Source organism: Pleurodeles waltl, chromosome 5 (genome assembly GCF_031143425.1).
Source record: "Pleurodeles waltl isolate 20211129_DDA chromosome 5, aPleWal1.hap1.20221129, whole genome shotgun sequence".
NCBI classification, from domain to species: Eukaryota; Metazoa; Chordata; class Amphibia; order Caudata; family Salamandridae; genus Pleurodeles; species Pleurodeles waltl.
The window spans coordinates 1,806,105,073-1,806,122,638 of NC_090444.1; the positions used below are offsets into that span (position 1 = coordinate 1,806,105,073).

The window sequence follows — 17,566 nt, forward strand, 5'->3', positions numbered from 1 at the left end:
TCTTGTGCAATTTCCGGCTTTTTACATTATGCCTGTTACAAGAAATTCATGAAATTACACCATTGCACCTAGCTGCATATTAAAGAATACTTTAGTGGAAAAAAAAAACAATTACGCAAGCACAAGAACACTTCAATTAGCTTGTAAATGTAGGCCGTTTGCTTATAATTTTATTAAATGCTAGGATGGAACTCTTAGTTTACTTTGTTTACCTTTGTCTATAGGTTATCATTATTCTTTTGATTATGAAGATTGCCCCTTAAAGAAGGGAGTTTCCCCAAAATGCGTTGCAATGTTGTATACATTATTTGATACTTCTAATGTTCATATGGCACCAGCAATCAATATAAAAGGATCCGGAAACTAAGGCTTCAGTCCTACCTTTGAAAAATAATATGAAGAAATGGCTAAAGTTTACACACTAATTGAATTTAAATGTGTTAAAATATATGAAATCATTCACCTCACTGTATTATGAGATGCCATCCAGGTTTCTATTGTATACATTTCTTATGCATTTGATTGACCGTGACTGTGGGCCTTAGGAGATACCAATCTATTTTGGTACCTCTCCTAGGGATCAGTCTCATAGAAGGCTACACCCACTGTGTGGACGCAGAGAAGAAAGTCATTGGTGACAGATTGTCCCCATTTATGTTGTCGCTAACCCCACAATAATATCTTTAATGTTGTTGCTACCTTTAGTGTCTGTATTCCTTGTTTACTCAAGGACATACATTTTTTATCATGCATGAACCATACAAGAGTCTGTACCCTTGACATGTGAATTTATCATATGATGCTTTGTGCTAAAAGTGGACGGGTTAGGTTTTTTCAGCCTCCCAAAACATAAGAGAACCTCCAGGTGGTTCTCTAAGGTGTTGATGTTAAACCTTACTTTGAACCTGCTGGTGCAGCACCTCCCAATCATAGTTCCCTGTTCAGCTCCTTGGAACTAGATTAGGAGCCCTTTACTTGGTCTCTGTCATAGGGGCTCAACTGGTTGACAGTTCCTAGGTACACACCTCTCTAAGTCTGTTTAGCCATCTGACGTCACTGCTTCACAAGTACTGGTTTCTACCCGCATTGGAAGAGACTGGCTACTGGAGAAGAATAGCATACATAGGCTGATCCTCTTTCGGTCCTACCCTCTCTAGGCCTTCCATTCATCCCGCTCTTTGACCCTTCTCCTGTCCAATCCCCCCTCTCTCTCTCTTGTCATCCCTTTCCTGCCTCTTTTCTGGTCTATCCACCTTGTGTTGCACTTACAGATAGATTTGTGATGTATTCTGCATGTATGACAACTCTTGCATAGGGAGAGCCACTGATGTGGCAGGAGATGGGTCAGCAAGTTCCTTGAGAATCTGGAGTATTTCTTTTCAATGATGTAGAACATAGGACATAACTCAAAAAACGTTTATTTTTAAACTTCTCGGATTCAAGCTTGTAGTCTTCCTCAATCTATACTTCATTTGATTTGGTCAGTAGTCAACATCCCATACGTCTTTTTGTAGAGAAATGCATTTTGTATTCCCTAATATTATGCCTTGTCTATTGTAGATTTCACGGATCTGAACACCGTCCCAGACTTGCTTGGAAGTGCAGGATCACTGTTTCTTTCCTCTTTGCAGTGCTTGCCATCCTCAGTATTATCCTGGAGGCTGTTTTTCTAAAGCAGGAAACAATTGCCTTGGAAGTGTTGACTGGTGGAATCTCAGCACTGGCATGGATCACTCACGGCATAGCTCTATTTAGGCTCCACAGGTCAGCAGATTGCACCTCTAGAGGCCCCTTGGTCTTGGTATTCTTGGTGCTCCTTCCTGTGCCATCCCTGGTCATCAAGTTTGTGTGGTATAGCCATAATGGATTAGCATCATATCCAATGCTGCCTGAACCCATTTTGGAACTTATTGTCACAGGTCTTCAGCTGGCCTGTGTTGCCATCTACCTACTTGCGTTCCTGGCTCCTGTTCCCACTCACCAAGCCTTTTTCACCATAAATGACACCTTGGTATGTACCCCTATTCTGACTGATTCAGGGGCCCTAGTGCCCGAGTGGCAGAAGATTGATGAAAATAATGAGAGTTGGCTTTCACGTTTGTTCTTCCACTGGATGAATCCTTTGTTGAAACGTGGATACCATAAAGATCTGAAGCAGCCTGATGATGTCTATCATTTACCATACAATCTCCAAACACAAATAATCCGCAAACGATTCAATGCCTGCTGGCAGAAAAAGAATGCCACTCTGAAGGGGGTATCTAGTTTGGCCAACCAAGAAGGCAGCAGCAGACTTCTCAGTCCCACAGATGACACAGATGGGAGCGGTCTTCCTCATGGTACTTCAGGCATCCATAAGGAGGTAAGCCTCTTTTCTGTACTCATCTCAGCCTATGGTCTGAGGTACTTCTCACTGGGGATTGTCAGACTATTGGTCAGCTTCATGGCCCTTGCTGGCCCTCTTTTGCTCAATCGCTTGGTGAATTTTATGGAGACACGCCAGGAACCTTTGAGCTACGGACTACTCTATGCCTTCGGGCTCTTTACCTGTTCTTTTCTTGGTGCCCTGTTGCACAATCAATTTGAATATGAAGTGCATAAGTTGGAGCTAATGGTCAGAGCTGCAGCTGTGTCCACCATCTACCGCAAAGCTGTGAGGGCCAACAGCAGTAGCTTGTCTCACTTCTCAATGGGTGAAGTGGTCAACTTCATCAGCACCGACTCAGAGCAGCTGACCAGGTTCTGCTTTGCCTTTCATGAAGTATGGATCTTGCCAATTGAGTTTGCTGTCACCTTCTATCTGCTATACCAACAAGTAGGGCTGGCATCCCTGGCAGGGCTAGGACTCACACTGCTTCTCATGCCAGTAAACAAGTGGATTGCCACCCTTGTCATGAACAAAAACTGCAGCTTCATGGAGCACAAGGACACACGTCTTAAGGTAAAATTATTTTCTATACATTGAATTACGCCTAGGTGTTCATTGCAGTACTGTATAAAACAATATCACTAAATCTGATATCCCTACAGATGGTAACCATTTTTGTCATTTTTTATCCTACAGTTAGAAATGAAGGGGGTCATTAAGAGTTTGGCGGGCTTAAGAGGCTGCCCGCCAAAGTCCAGCGGCCAGGTTGCCACCAACTGAACAGCCTTCCCGTGGGCCCCATTAGGAGTTCCCTGCTGGGTCAGAGGATGGAAACGGTGTTTCTGGCCGATGACTCAGCGGGGAACAGCCCACAACATTGACACCAGCTCATAATTGAGCCGGCGGCAATGTTGCGGTGTGTAGGCTGCAACAACACCTGTCTCGCTTTTCACTGTCCGCAATACAGCACCCCATCTCCACCAGCTTTTACATGGCGGTGCAACCGCCATGTAAAAGCTGGCGGAGAGGGGCAGCGCTGCCAGTCCCTCCAGTGGAGGGAAACTGGCAGTGCTGGCGGTCTGACTGTGGCCCAACCGCCACGGTCATAATGTGGTGGTCAGACCGCCACCACGGCCCTGGCAGTTTGAAGACCGCCAGGGTCATAATTAGGGCTTATACTCAGTCTATGGATGTGTGGCGAGTCCTTTGCATTCTTCTCTTGTCAGATGGCTAGGTATAGTTCAGATAGCAGAACACGCAGTCCTTCCCAAGACTTTAACCAATTTCTTCACAAACATGATTTTAAATGGTCTGGAGTTCCATAGCTTGCAATGCCTTCAGTGAATTTTGGGACTGTCTGTTCATCAGAGGACAGTAGTTTAACCAAACACATGAAATGTACACCCACAAACATGAATAGAAGCAACCATGAGCCACAAACAAGTACGTTAAGGAAAACCAAAACTCTCAAATATTGTGACACAAGCAATTGACATCAAAGTAAAGGTATGGTGCTATGTTTCTATTGTAAATTATTAGATACACTCCAATAAAGGACTTAAGGGAGTGTTTATTGACAAAAGAAATGATAGCCACTCAGCCACATCAGCTGTTGATTAAATTGCAGACAAAGTCAACTGTCACAATCAGTGGTTAATGGAATGTTGATCGTACCAACTAAGCGGACTAGGGGAATGTGGGGGAGGAAGGAACAGTGCATTAGTATGTATTTAAACAGATAGCTATAACCTTAAAAATTAAGGATTTTGACAAGCTTGTATAATATTATTATGGTAGGCAATTGTGCTGTGGATAAAATACAACAGTTCTCCTTTCCATTAATGAAAAAAGATATGACTTTTGTAGCATAACTCATAACATTACTCCTTCCAGAATTTTAGGGGAAAATGTAATCCTTACCCCTAGCAGGAAGTGCATGAGCTCTGACACTGCGACCATGCCCATTACCACTTGAACCGCCTTGGGACCTTACATCGGTACACACAATGGGCCTAATTACGAGTTTGGCGATCTTGAGAACGCCAAACTCGCAATGGCAGTCAGACTGCCGCACTCCTGGTGGTCCGGCCACCAGATTATGATCCTGGTGGTCTGACTGCCAGGAGACCACCGCCTCCACTGGGATCAGGGATCCCACAGGTTGGCTGTGGTCGACGTTAAAGTCAGCCATGGCGGTGCCGAGTTCAGCACCGCCATGCTAATCGCAACTTCCCTTTCCACCAGTCTTTGCATGGCACGGTCCCCACCATGAAAAGGCTGGTGGAAAGGCAGTCCTGGGGAACACGGGGGCCCCTGCACTACCCATGACCATGCCTATTGCAGAAAGTGCACATTTTGAAGGTGCTGTGTGCGTCAGTGTTGGCCTTGGCTCCCTTAGATGCCGCAAAGCACAAATCAGACATTCCTTGTTCTTATTTTCCACAATCCCATCCATACTGGGAAACTAGTACGTGGCTCTGACTTTAGATTTAGTTAGACCCCTACCGAAATGACCTTAATAAGCAGTTCTGCAGTCCTATCCAACATGCCTTAGGTGGTACCATCCTGTCCCCTCTCATAACTTTGTTATCAATTATTTTCAATTCTTGTTGTACTGCCCAGTAATTCCTGAGGTCTTGATCTAAGTTACCTGGATTCAAAGGCCATCACTGAACAATCTTCTCCTTTACACTTGAGTGTTATATCATTCTCCATGCGAGTATTCGACTCTTCTTTTGTGATGCCAGGAATATTAATCATAAGTATAGATTCATCTATCTTGTTTCCATCTATCTCTTGCCCCTTGCAGGGTAACCTGGAGAAGCAATCAGCTCCGGAGTTCTTTGTATCTGGGACATACTCAATTTTGAAATTGTATCCCTCCAGTTCAATAAGCCGTTAAGCTGCACGAGCAGTAATATTCTCCCACCCTTTTGTGAAAATTATATAAAACAAAGGCTTATGAGCAGTACTCTCAATGAAAGGTAAACCCCATTAAAAAGAATTAAAATGTAAAATAGCCCAAGTACAAGCTAGTGCTTCACGCTCCACAGTAGAATATTTGCATTCAGCTCCAGTTCCCTTCCCACACACATCAATGGTTAGGAGAGTTTTACACCTGGTGTCAAAATTTCCCAAGAAGGGGGCATTGATGGTAGATCTTTGGACTGATTCAAAGGATTCTTGACATTATACATCCCACCTGAAGTGTATCCTCTTTTTTAAGAGGCTTCTCAATGGTGCTGTGACGTCTGCAAAATTGCTTACAAATTTTGTAATATACTGAACTAACCATAATAAGGATTTCAATTCCTCATTGTTCATTGGGTTGGTGCATCTTTTACTGCCTTTACTAAGTCTAGTTTTGGTTTAATCCCATGTCTGGAGATTGTATGACCTAAATAATCTACTGACTGCACACCGATGCAACACAGTCTTTTTTTTATGGTTAACCCTGCTTTCTTGAGTACTGTTAGAACTTCCCTCAATGAGTTATCATGACTGTCTGCCAAATCACCATAAATTAGAATATCATTTTGGAAGCATAACACATTTTTTATCCCTCCCAAAACTTGTTGCATAACTCTTTGGAATTAAGTACCTGAAATCTCCAAATGGAGTTTTTTAAATGAAGTTAAGGATTTGGAATCTTGATGCAACTCTAATTGGTAGGTTGGCCGGTTAATGGAATGTTGGTAAGTACCAACTAAGAGGACGAGGGAAATGTGGGGGAGGAAGAAATAGTGCATTAGTATGTATTTAAGAAGATAGATACAGGATTAAAATACAAAAGTAAGAATTGTCACAATTTTGTATAATAATATTATGTTAGGCAATTGTATTGTGGATACATTGCCACAGTTTCTTAGTAGAGCATTGAGGGGACCATACTAATATCACAGTACACATTTTCCCAGGTTTGTAGTGCATGCTGTCCTACTGTGCACCATGCACCAGTATGAGCTTACGCAGCACATCTCCACAATGGTCTGTAGAGCACTATGAGAGAGAGCTGGAGAGTAAAAGAGAAGCTTGGAGTATGAAAGAGAGAAAATGAGCATGTTACGTTAGTGCCACATAAGCCACAGGAGGAAAGGGCCCAGTAGGGTCCGGCGAGCCTGTTTTGTTTGTCTGGCATCCCAGGGGAAAAGACTCTGGTTTGTTTTGCGATTTTTGCTAATTTTTTGTGTACTTATGAGTTCCTACATAGTGGGAGAGGAGCCGCTGCAGAGCTCAGGGACATGCAGGGGCTGCAATCCTTCCTAACTATTTTTTGGAAACTGCAGTGTTGGCAAAGTTAGAGAGATGCTGAGGCAAAGGGCACAGGGTGGCATACATTCCAACATTTTCAAACTGGGAGAATCTGCATACAAATTGGGCCATGTATTTTCTCCATTTATTTATATTGTAGCAGCAGCAATTTGAGTGGGAAGACACCTAAAATAAAGCAATTTTTAGTTCTAAAAATCAGTTGTCTCCTACCTGAATCATCTGTGTTGATATGTATTGGGTGGGCCTCATCGTATCTAGAATCATATTGGCTGGGAGCAGAGTCACTTCCTATTTGGGCCCAGCACATGCCTTGTCTGCACCTTTGTCTTCAAGCATTCACACCACCAAGGAAGAGCACTGTCTTCTAGGGCATACATGGTGGCCTGAGACGATATCTCAATATCCTGCCGTACAGTGGGTTCAGTGTGTGCAGAAAGCTGGACAGCTACACCAGAGCATGAGATTGGTGCTGGAGAAGAGAGGATAGTGGTGGACACTATACAGAAAGTGAGTACTGCTTCACCCCTTATCTATCACTTGAACATGATATGATCCTCCTTGTCACCCTTCTCTGCAGAAACCAAGCATGCCCTGATCTGAAGCCTCATCCGGGCATCACAATTAGAGGAGGCAGTGGCTAATTGAAAATTAGATGGCAATGTAGCAGGTAAAACTCACCCCTACACCTCTCGAGGAGGAAGTTACTTATAGGACGAATAGCCAACAGGCTCAGGGGACTGCGTTTGTCTTTAAACTTATGAAGAAGGTGTACCAACAAATTGCAGTTGAGCACCTTAAAAGCTCTGTCTACCATCCTTAAACAGATTAATTGGTAGAGAGGCCAATGTCTTGAAAGTCATCTAAACTGAGTTCTTGCTTTGCTTTCTAGGACTTTTATTCCTGATTTTCTCAGAACAACTCACTTTTGGACTTGTGAAACACAAGACCATAGTCTCAGGGTTACATTTTTGATGCTGTACTGCTACAGGGAATGAGCAAGCTCTACACATTGGCATCCACCCTTATTCACCCATCTCCTGAGTGTTCATTAGGCTAAAAATCATTGTCCGGCCTGGTGTTTCCCAGCACTAGCTGGGCTTCAGCTGGGAGGGTTTGAGCTTATCAAAGCAGTACATGTCACAGGCGGTGGTAGTCAAGTGGGGTTGAGGGCAGACATACATTTGATCTTAGTTCTGTTTCCAGCTGTGATGGGGGGGGATGAGCCTTCTGGTTCTGCTTGGCTTGTCCTCCATAGCATGGGCTAGATTCTGTGGGGTGGGTTCCAAAAGAACAAGTTAATTACCTTTGGTAACGCCTTATCTGGTAGAGACTCTATCTAGCCGCAGATTCCCTACCTTAGAATATTCCCCAGGCTCACACTGGATCCGGACATTTATGTGAGCTATACCCCTGCGTGTCAGTAGGTGCCATTGTTTGGTTCCTCTTGGTGTTGTTGGTGTCATCCCTGCCTGAAGTGATACATGCAGTGTCTATGTAGGCACCACCCCAGCACACTGACGTCCATTTCTTTTTGCAACTTTCCGCGCCATGTGAGCAGAGCCACAAAGTACACTGGCAACTGGTGTGTGGAACTAGGGCTCTAAAAAGGAAATAGCTTGTATCTATACATTTTTTCTCAGAGCGGGGAGGATGGGTGGGTTGGTAAAGAATCTGCGGCTATAATGTCTCTACCATATAAGACATTACCTAAGGAAAGTAACTTATTAATCTGATAGAGAACTCTAGACGCAGAAACCTTACTGTAGAATAGATACCTAAGCAATACCTCACTGGAGGAGGGTGTGCAAATACAATTTAGACCAGAAAGTCCTGCAGAACCAAACAGGCAAACTGCCCATCCTGACAAACCTGACTGTCCAGGCAGTAGTGCTTGGTGAACATGTGCAGCAAGGCCAAAGTTGTTGCTTGACAGATGTTGAGGACCGGAACTCCTGGTGCTAACAGAGTAGTCACAGCCTTTACTCTGGTGGAATGAGCATGCAAACCCTTTCTGTCTGCTTCTTGGCCAATGCGTGGAAGATTTTTATATAGAGTACAATTCATTGGGATATGGCTTGTTTCAGCACAGCCTTCCCTTTCTTGGCTAAGACATATCCCGCAAAGAGCTGATCGTCTACCCGGAACGGTTTTGTGTGGTCAAGGTAGGACAGTCTTTTTGGGTCCAACCAGTGGAGTCTCCCCTCTTCCTTAACAGGAAAAGTTGGAGTGTAAGGAGTGTAAAAGGTAGGCAAAGGGATGGACTTGCCTTCAGTGATAAGGATACTTGAATCCAAAGGACCAGTTTGGGATGAGACATATGGAGAATGATATTACAGCGCCTTCACTTCACTGACCCTCCAAGCGGATGTATTTGCCACCAGAAGGGCTATCTTAATGATGAGAAGCCTAAGAGGGCAGGTGTGAAGATGCTTAAATGGAGCACACATTAGAAAGGTAAGAACCAAGTTAAGATCCCATGGAGGCATAACCAGGTGAGCTAGAAGAAATGTGCTGCAGACTTTTAAGGAGCCTATTTACTATAGGGGACCTGAACAAGGATGGCTGATCTGGCAGCAGCAGGAAAGCAGAGATGGCAGATAAATAACATTTCAGTGTGCCCAATGCGGAGCCCTGCATGACTAGGGTAAGGATAAACAAAAGATCTGGGTAAGGGATGCAGATAAATGTTCACATGTTTGGCTGTACACCATGCCACAAACTTGCTCCAGCGGCTGCTGTATACCGTCTTGGTGGAGGGCCAAAATAACATTAAAGACTTTGGTCAGAAAGTTGAAAGCTGTCAGCTGTCGCCACCCAGTCTCCAGGCATGAAGGTGGAGGGTTCGACAGGTTCATGTGGAGAACCTTAGCAACACAAAAGGATGATGGATGGAGTGCTGACACTTTTCAAAACACCCCTAGTCACAGACCTGGGTTTAATCCATTGTTCTTTTGCTCACCACGCCACCCATGTTTGGACCGAGCCATATTCAAATCAGTCTTGACTCTGTTCCTCATGTGAACAGTCAAGCCCGAACTGCCAGGCCAGGTCCTCCCTGGACCGGAAACAAGCATCTTGGGACCAGTTTCGGGGTATCAGCTTTCATCAGCCAGGCTAGCTTGAATCCAATGGTACAGTGAGCAAGGGACCCATGTCTGGGCAAGGATGACGTGGGCCAGGTTGTTCCTGATCTTTTTGAGAAATCTGGGCAGTAGTGGTATGAGTGGAAAGGCGTACAGGAAGCCGAAGCTTCACTCAAGATGAAAAGCGTCTCTGAACAAGAGCCGCCTGGAAAACTCCAACGTGCAGAACTGCTGACATTGAACATTCTTGGCAGTAGCGAACAGATCTAACCAAGGCTTTCCCCACTGCTGAAAGAGACTTTGCACTCCCTCCGGTTGGAGTCGCCATTCATGATCAACTAGGCATCTTTGGCTGAGTTGGTCCGCTCTGGCGTTCAGAGAGGCCGCCAAGTGTTGAACCACCAGAGAAATGCCTTGTCGTTCCAGCCATGTCCAGAGATGTATGGACTCTTGACCTAGGGTCCACACCCCCACTCTGCCCCCTTTGTTGCAGTACTGCATGGCAGTGGTGTTGTCTGAGAACACCTGCACAGACCTTACCTTAATGGAAGGTAGAACAGCTTTCAATGCCAGTCGGATCACTCAGAGCTCCAACAGGTTGATGTGGAGGCCAGATTCCACCAGAGAGCAAAGGCTTCTAATCTCTATCCCTCCCAGGATGGCTGCTCTAGTCCAGGAGTGACATGTCTGTCACTACTGTCAGATTTGGTTGGGGAAGGGAGAGGGGTCTACCGCAGACCCAGTCGTGGATCATCAGCCACCACTTCAGGTCTTTTGCTGTGCCCTACATAATCAGGACCACGTTGAAGAGAGTCCCCTGATGCTGCACTCACTGGAAATTCAGGTCCCACTGCAGAGCCCGCATGTGCTAGTGAGCTTGTGTCACAGACAGGATGCAGGAGGCAATGAGACCCAGCAGCCTCAGTGTCACTCTCACCGAACACCAGGATAGAGGCTGAAACATCGGTATCATAGCCAGAATGTCCTGGACTCGCTGCTCAGAAGGATAAGCCCAAAACTGCACTGTGTCCAGAACAGCTCTGATGAAAGGGAACCTCTAAGAAGGGGCCAGGTGTGACTTCAGCACATTGATAGTGAACTCCAGTGAGTGCAGGCGGTACTCTGCGTACTCTGGACATGCAAGACGACTGCCTGGTGCGAGCCCATCTTCAACAGCCAGTAATCAAAATAAGGGAAGACTGGCACCCCTGATCTCTGCAAATGAGGTTTAACCTCTGCCATCCCCTTGGTGAACACCTGAGGGGCGCTGGTAAGGCCACATGGGAGCACGGTGAACTGAAAATACTCGTAGCCTAAAGTGAACCACAGGTAACGCCTTTGGGCAGGCAGGATGGGAATGTGAAAGTATGCATCCTGCAAGTCCAACAATACCATCCAGTCTACTGGGTCCAGGAAATACAGGACTTGAGCGAGCGTGAGCATTTTGAAATTCTTCTTTTTCAGGAAGAAACTACAAGGGTGCAGGTTTAGGATCGGTCAAAGGCCTCCGTCCTTCTTGGGCATCAGAAAGTGGTGGGAATAACAACCATGTCATATGTCTGATGCCGACACTCCCTCTGTGGCTCCCTTGTCCAAGAGATCTACCACTTCCTGGCGGAATAAGGAAATGTGGTCCTCCATCAGCCTGTTGCAAGTGGGTAGCATGAGTGGAGGGGTAGTCACAAAGGGAAGGGAGTAGCCCCTTTGGACAATTCGGAGAACCCAGTGGTCAGATGTTATTGACCTCCAGTGGTGCCGGTGATGACGTATCCAGCCCCACACTGGATGCCTGTGATGGTCAGAGGGAAAACTAAAGAGCCTTGGAGGTTGCGGGTGCCAGGGCAGGGATGGTATTGGATATCTAGCTACCTGACAAATGAGGTCCATGGGTACTGTGTCCTTGGCCACGCAAGGGCTGGGAAACCTGTGTCAGGGGTGGCTGTGTGGGTAGAGGTGCAACTTGAAGCCCCTTTTGTGGCCAGGAAAGGAGTGAAAGGCAAACCGGTTTGGCAAGGGGCCATTGAAAGGCCCAAGGACCTGACCATAGCTCTGATGTGCTTATGGTGCTCCTGCGCCGCGTCTGCTTTGTCTCCAAAGAGACGGGAGGGATCAGAGCTCATGTCCATGACCGAGGCCTGGACAGCCCCTGAAAAAACAGTAGTCCTCATCCAGGCATGGCTGTTAAGGGCCACTGATGATGAAATTGCTCTGCCTAGTGAGTTGGTCACATCCAGCCCACAGCGTAAGGCAAACTTGCAACCGAGTCACAAAGTGAATGGGAGTATCAGCCCAAAAGGCATGCGGTGTTCACCAGCTGCCGCAGCAGGCTGGCAGAAGAAAACCTCCTCTTTCCCAAGGCTTCCAGGCTCTTGGATTCTGGTGGAGTGGATAGGGATTGCACCAGGATTTACTCTGGAAGTGAAGGCTTAGACCACTAAGCTCTCGGGTGAAGTGCTTGGTGAGGAAGAAGGGTTCCCATGGGCAGGGAGATGGCAGCAGGCAATTGTCCTATTCACAGGAGCCCCTATGCAGGACTTGGACCAGGCCCCCAGTAGGACATCCGTGAGGGCTTTGTTCGGACAGGAGAAGTGGTTTGGATGGGTTCACTTCCGTCTAAAGCACCTCTGTCAAGGTGTTTGTCTTGACCGCCACAGAGAGCAGCTGAAGGTCCAAGACCTCAGCCGCCCTACTCACCAACATAGCAGATGACGCTCCATCCTCTGTAGCCACAGTAGGACAGATCAAGCCAGTATCTGGCGAGGTGCTCAGTTCACTGGCATCCACCAGATCCTCACACCAGGTGTCCTTGGTGAAATCTCTGGGCTGGTATTCATCAGGGTCCAGTGGCCTGTCCCGATCATCCCCCAAGTCTAGTCCATAGGAATAGGGATCAGGCTCTGGCCTGGAAGGGAATACCGCCAGACACCCCAGAGTTGACATCGGACAATGCCCATCCGACTCTGTGTCGGATTTGGGGATGATTATGAGGACGGCACTGCTGGTGGATGCTGGCAGCGCTGGGGACATTAGCAGTAGAGCCGGGAAGGTCGAGGTGGCATAACTGGCGATGGTCTGCATCCGTCTGTTTATCCGAGGGGCCTGACTTGCGCCGGGGTGAGATTACTGGTGGAAACCAGTAGAGGCCCCTCCCAAACTTACAGGCTGCCCAAATTTGAGGTGCATGTCCTCCTAAACCTCACGGAAGGGTGGGGGTTCCAGGAAACTTGGGGAGGGGTGGGGATGTACTAGGCGCAGGCTCACCACGGAATTAGGCCTCGAATGCTGATGTTTCCATTCTCTCTTCAGATGACTTTGATGGTCTGGGCCAAGTTGTAGACCTCTTCGTCATCTTGCTCTTCTTATGCTTGTGGGGCTTGCCCGAACTGCCAGACGACTTTGACTGCGATGACCAGCATTTGGAATGTCTCCGTGACCGATCCAGGCACCTTCCAGTTGACCGGGATCAAGAGTGTCATGGTGGTGCACATCGAGCAGCCTTCTTCATGGATATTCCTACCACACCAGGAGACAACGTCTCAAAAATCTTCAAAAAAGGTCAGTCAAAAACTGACTGGGGGTAGCTCTTTACTGGATCTGCGCTGACTGGCATGGAAAGAAAAGAACTGACATCAGCGCAGGGATGGCGCCTATATAGGCAGTGCACATGACACTCCTAGCATGGACGCTGTCACGTGGAGCCGAACGACACCACCTACCAGTGTGCAGGGGTACCACTCGCATGAAATTTCCGGATCCAGTCTGATGCTTGGGGAATATGCTAAGGGGAAAAAATCAGCAGCTAGGAGCCTCTATCAGATCCCCATCAATGCTGTTTCCTATGTTAGTTTGAAGCAGGCCCATGGTCTTTTTTTTCATATCTTTCTGTGATGCCAACTCAGCCAAAAAGCATCATTACACACCAATGTGTTAAGCTAATCACAAGAAGGATTCAATGAAGACATAAAGGTTATATAAACAGATCCTACCTTAATATTACATTTATTTCAAGTATCCAGATGAAAACGTCCTAGTAAACAGGTTGCTTAATGTTACCCATAAATACATTGTACTGGCTGTCTAAAAATCATATTTTTTGGGGAGTTCATTCTCTAAGAACTTCAGTTGAAGAGAAATGTGACTACAGCTACCAGGACACATCAGTTTGTTATATGAAATGGTGAGGTTGATTCTGTTGTTCTGAATGACAAACAGCAAGTGGTGATAACTATGACAAGTTCTGAATTGGAATGGGAAACCTCTGACTTACTGATGTGCGTGTAGGATCTGGAAATGTTGACTTTTTCACATCATCCTCCAGGTCCCAGCATAATTGTTGCTGCTGGCTGAAAATACAGGACTATCTGAAAGGATGGGTAAGATGATTTGGTCACTTTGCTCAATATTCCATGGAAAGGGCTTCTGAGGGCCCTCTGTCCCCAGAACTATACATAAAGGTCTTGTGTATGATGTTTATAGCAGCACCTAATCAGTACCTGCTGCCCAAGTTGTCATCTCTTGATCTAGGAAAGGAAGTATTGGGTGGCATTAAAAATGTGCAATTAATAGCATCTGTTATGTATGGCTCGTAGATACGAGAGAGGTGTCGTAGAAAGCACTATGTGAAAATAAGTTATATATAATTATGTCTTCCTGCATGCACTGCAAATCCATTGTGCGCAAATCCATGGCCAGTCCTCGAATTTGCAACCAATGAGTTTGAGGACTGGGTTTTTGTCTTACCCCATTGGTGTAACTACGATACCCATATACTTGCTAACAGCTCCTTGTCGTCCAGTCGGACTGCTCATCGTTTTATGATTCTTCCACCTCCGTTCAAATCTTGGGGAGCACACTCTGCCTCTACTAAGATCATGTTCAGTGTTTCTTTCTTGTATTTAGGTGTTTAGGGTTTAAAAGAGTTGGAAATACAAGTCTGAGCTTAAAAAGCATGGTTGTCTCTAGTCTTTCATATGAAAAAATTGGCTACGTTCATTAGTATCCTTCACAGCCGCTGTGGTACTTTCTGGGAAGCCAAATAAGCATTCTTTATTGTGAGGGTGGGTGCAGGGCATAAGGTAACTCCCCTGTAGACAGGTTGTAACAATCACCTGTTTACTGTGGAAATGAACATTATTTGTTTTCCTCTCATACCTTTTTTCGAAGCTCTGTGCACTATGTTAACGTAAAGTGCCTACAAATATACCTAGGTGTCTGCAGAAGCGAGATGCTGCAGTGCACGTCAGAGCGAAGCACTATTGCATTTTATTTAAAAGTGCCTAAAGTTTATGAGAAAGGATAGACGTGATCAAAGATGACCATAAACTTGCATACTGTCAGTCTGTAAGCAGTAGGCAGATTTCTTGGCTTTCCCATCAAAACTGCCCTAAATCAGCCAGAGACACACGATGCTTGAATCCGCTATTGTGCAGATTATAACCAGTATTTGTACTTGTGAAATACCTTTTTGCTACACGATAACAATAACTAGTACATATGTACATACTTTGTACATGGTAGTCTCCCCTTCAGCTGCCCCCATCGGTGTAAACCATGCTAATATTTTTTAACCTTGAGGTCCATAGTAGTTGCAGAAATTTAGCAGTCTATTTTTAGATCCCCTCTGTTTTAGGACTCTATAAATTTTGGCACTGTCCTTGGAGGATAACAACTCTCTTGACCACCTGCTTCATGTCCAAACCCCCCCAAAAATGCTTTGTTTTGATGATGAAGAGGATGGAGCAGCTTCTGGCAAGTCATGTTCAAAGGATTCTTCTGCTATACTAAAGCTTGAGAGAGGGTACCTCTTGAACCACATTAAGGGGGTCATTCTGACCCCGGCGGGCGGCGGGAGCCGCCCGCCTGGAGGGAGCCGCCAGAAGGCCGCCCGCCAGCCCAGCGGGAAACCCCTCCCCACGAGGAAGCCGGCTCCGAATGGAGCCGGCGGAGTGGAGGATGTGCGACGGGTGCAGTGGCACCCGTCGCGAATTCCAGTGTCTGCAAAGAATTCAAAGTGGGGCCCTCTTACGGGGGCCCCTGCAGTGCCCATGCCCATTGGCATGGGCACTGCAGGGGCCCCCAGGGGCCCCACGACACCCCTCACCGCCATCCTGTCCCTGGCGGTCTGAACCGCCAGGAACAGGATGGCGGTGAGGGGGTCGGAATCTGCGCTGCCATGGGGGATTCCCAGGGCAGCGGAAAACCGGCGGGAGACCGCCGGTTTTCCTGGTCTGACCGTGGCCAAACCGCTGCGGTCAGAATGCCCTGCGGGGCACTGCCAGCCTGTTGGCGGTGCTCCCGCATCGCCGGGGTCGGAATGACCCCCAAAAGGCCTGATTTAGATCTTAGCCGAATTGGTCCAGCTGTCGATTTTCTGTTGGATTACTCGCCCGCCAACGTGGCAGTCCGCCCACTCTATTTAGGTGTTTGTGGGTCTATAGCCGAAAGTCTGGCAGTGAACCGCCATCACCGCCAATAATGTTTACCGGCGTCGACTGCGCAATAGGCTAAAGCAGCTGGTGGTGTGACTTCAGCCTGTTTTAATGCCAGCTCAATTAAAATGTGCCTTCCTGCCTATGTAACTGTGATGACTAAACCGCCACACCTGAGTTGGCAGATTGAGAGGGATACAAGTTGAAACCCATCTTTTTTCAAGTTTTCTCATTTCCTGCTGCCATGCTCCAGATCGTACAAGTCCTACCTTTGCTGCTGCTACTGGACTAACACGTAAATTAACCCTGTCATCATAGGAACTGAAAAGTTGCCACTGTTTCACTTGTGATCCTCGGAATTGTTGGTGTTCATTCACACTGGATTCTTGCATGTTTTAAAAATAGTTGGAAGCAATAGTACAGTGATGTGCAATATATATGTGTGTAATGTTTTAATTAGATAGGCAGACTTAAAAAAGCACACCTCAATAAATCATTTACACTCACCAATCTGGTACTAACTGCCTTCATGCCAATGAACACCTACACAAAAAGTCACATCAATCTCAATGCGAAATGTGACAATGCAGGTATAATAATTTTCCCTAAACTACCATATCATATTCATAAACAGTGTACATCATTGGAACTACATGAATCCAATATCATGCACTACACAGTTCTACATGTGGGTTTACACATAATGTACAATCAGTGTTACCTCTAAACTGTAAACATGTCAGAGATATATTAAGGTCACATGTCTCCCCGGTTTGTGCAATTGTTCTTAAACAATATATCTCATTTAACTCTAAAGTTCATTTTCCCTGTGTAATGCATATGTGTATACTATTCACATATCCAGGTAAAATAAACACACATGCATTCTCAACTCACAGAAATAGAAACATTTATAATTTTGGTGTAACTATCCAGTAACATGATAAATGCTTGCACCAAAATTAACATGTCCATCACAAATGTGCAACACTGATGTATGCACTACTTAAATATGTCAAAAAGTAAGCCTGTGCTTGTCACTGTCAGAAATGGTAAGTGCATGTCACACACATTTGCAGAAATAATATTATCAGCAAACAATTACTAAAAATTAGTGCCAGGGCAAAGCTTTGAAAATAAAATAAATTTTAATGAAACAATGAGATAATTCTCTCATAAAATAAAAATGATAAATGAAAGTCCTTAACATTTTCAATTGAGTCCAGCAGTTGAACAGGGGCTGTAGGCCTAGAACTTGGCTTTTGATTGCGCTGTCAAGTACATGCGCCTCAGGAAGCGGTATCTATAGGGTAACGAGCAGGCACCTCAGTGATCTTACTTGGGAGCGGAGTTTGGGTTTGGGAGGGGTGGGATTGATTTTGGGAGGTTGACACAATAGTGAGCAATTGATCAAT

At 45.9% G+C, this 17,566-nt stretch overlaps 1 protein-coding gene across 3 annotated transcripts in view; it reads left to right on the forward strand.

The window, feature by feature from the left end:
• The window catches only part of LOC138296822 (ATP-binding cassette sub-family C member 10-like), a 296,467-nt gene that overhangs the window by 26,011 nt on the left and 252,890 nt on the right, over positions 1-17,566 (forward strand). For all 3 annotated transcript variants that reach the window (XM_069236277.1, XM_069236279.1, XM_069236278.1), the window contains exon 3: positions 1,561-2,941. In XM_069236277.1, coding sequence (XP_069092378.1) covers positions 1,561-2,941 — 1,381 coding nt within the window. The remainder of the gene's footprint in view (positions 1-1,560; positions 2,942-17,566) is intronic.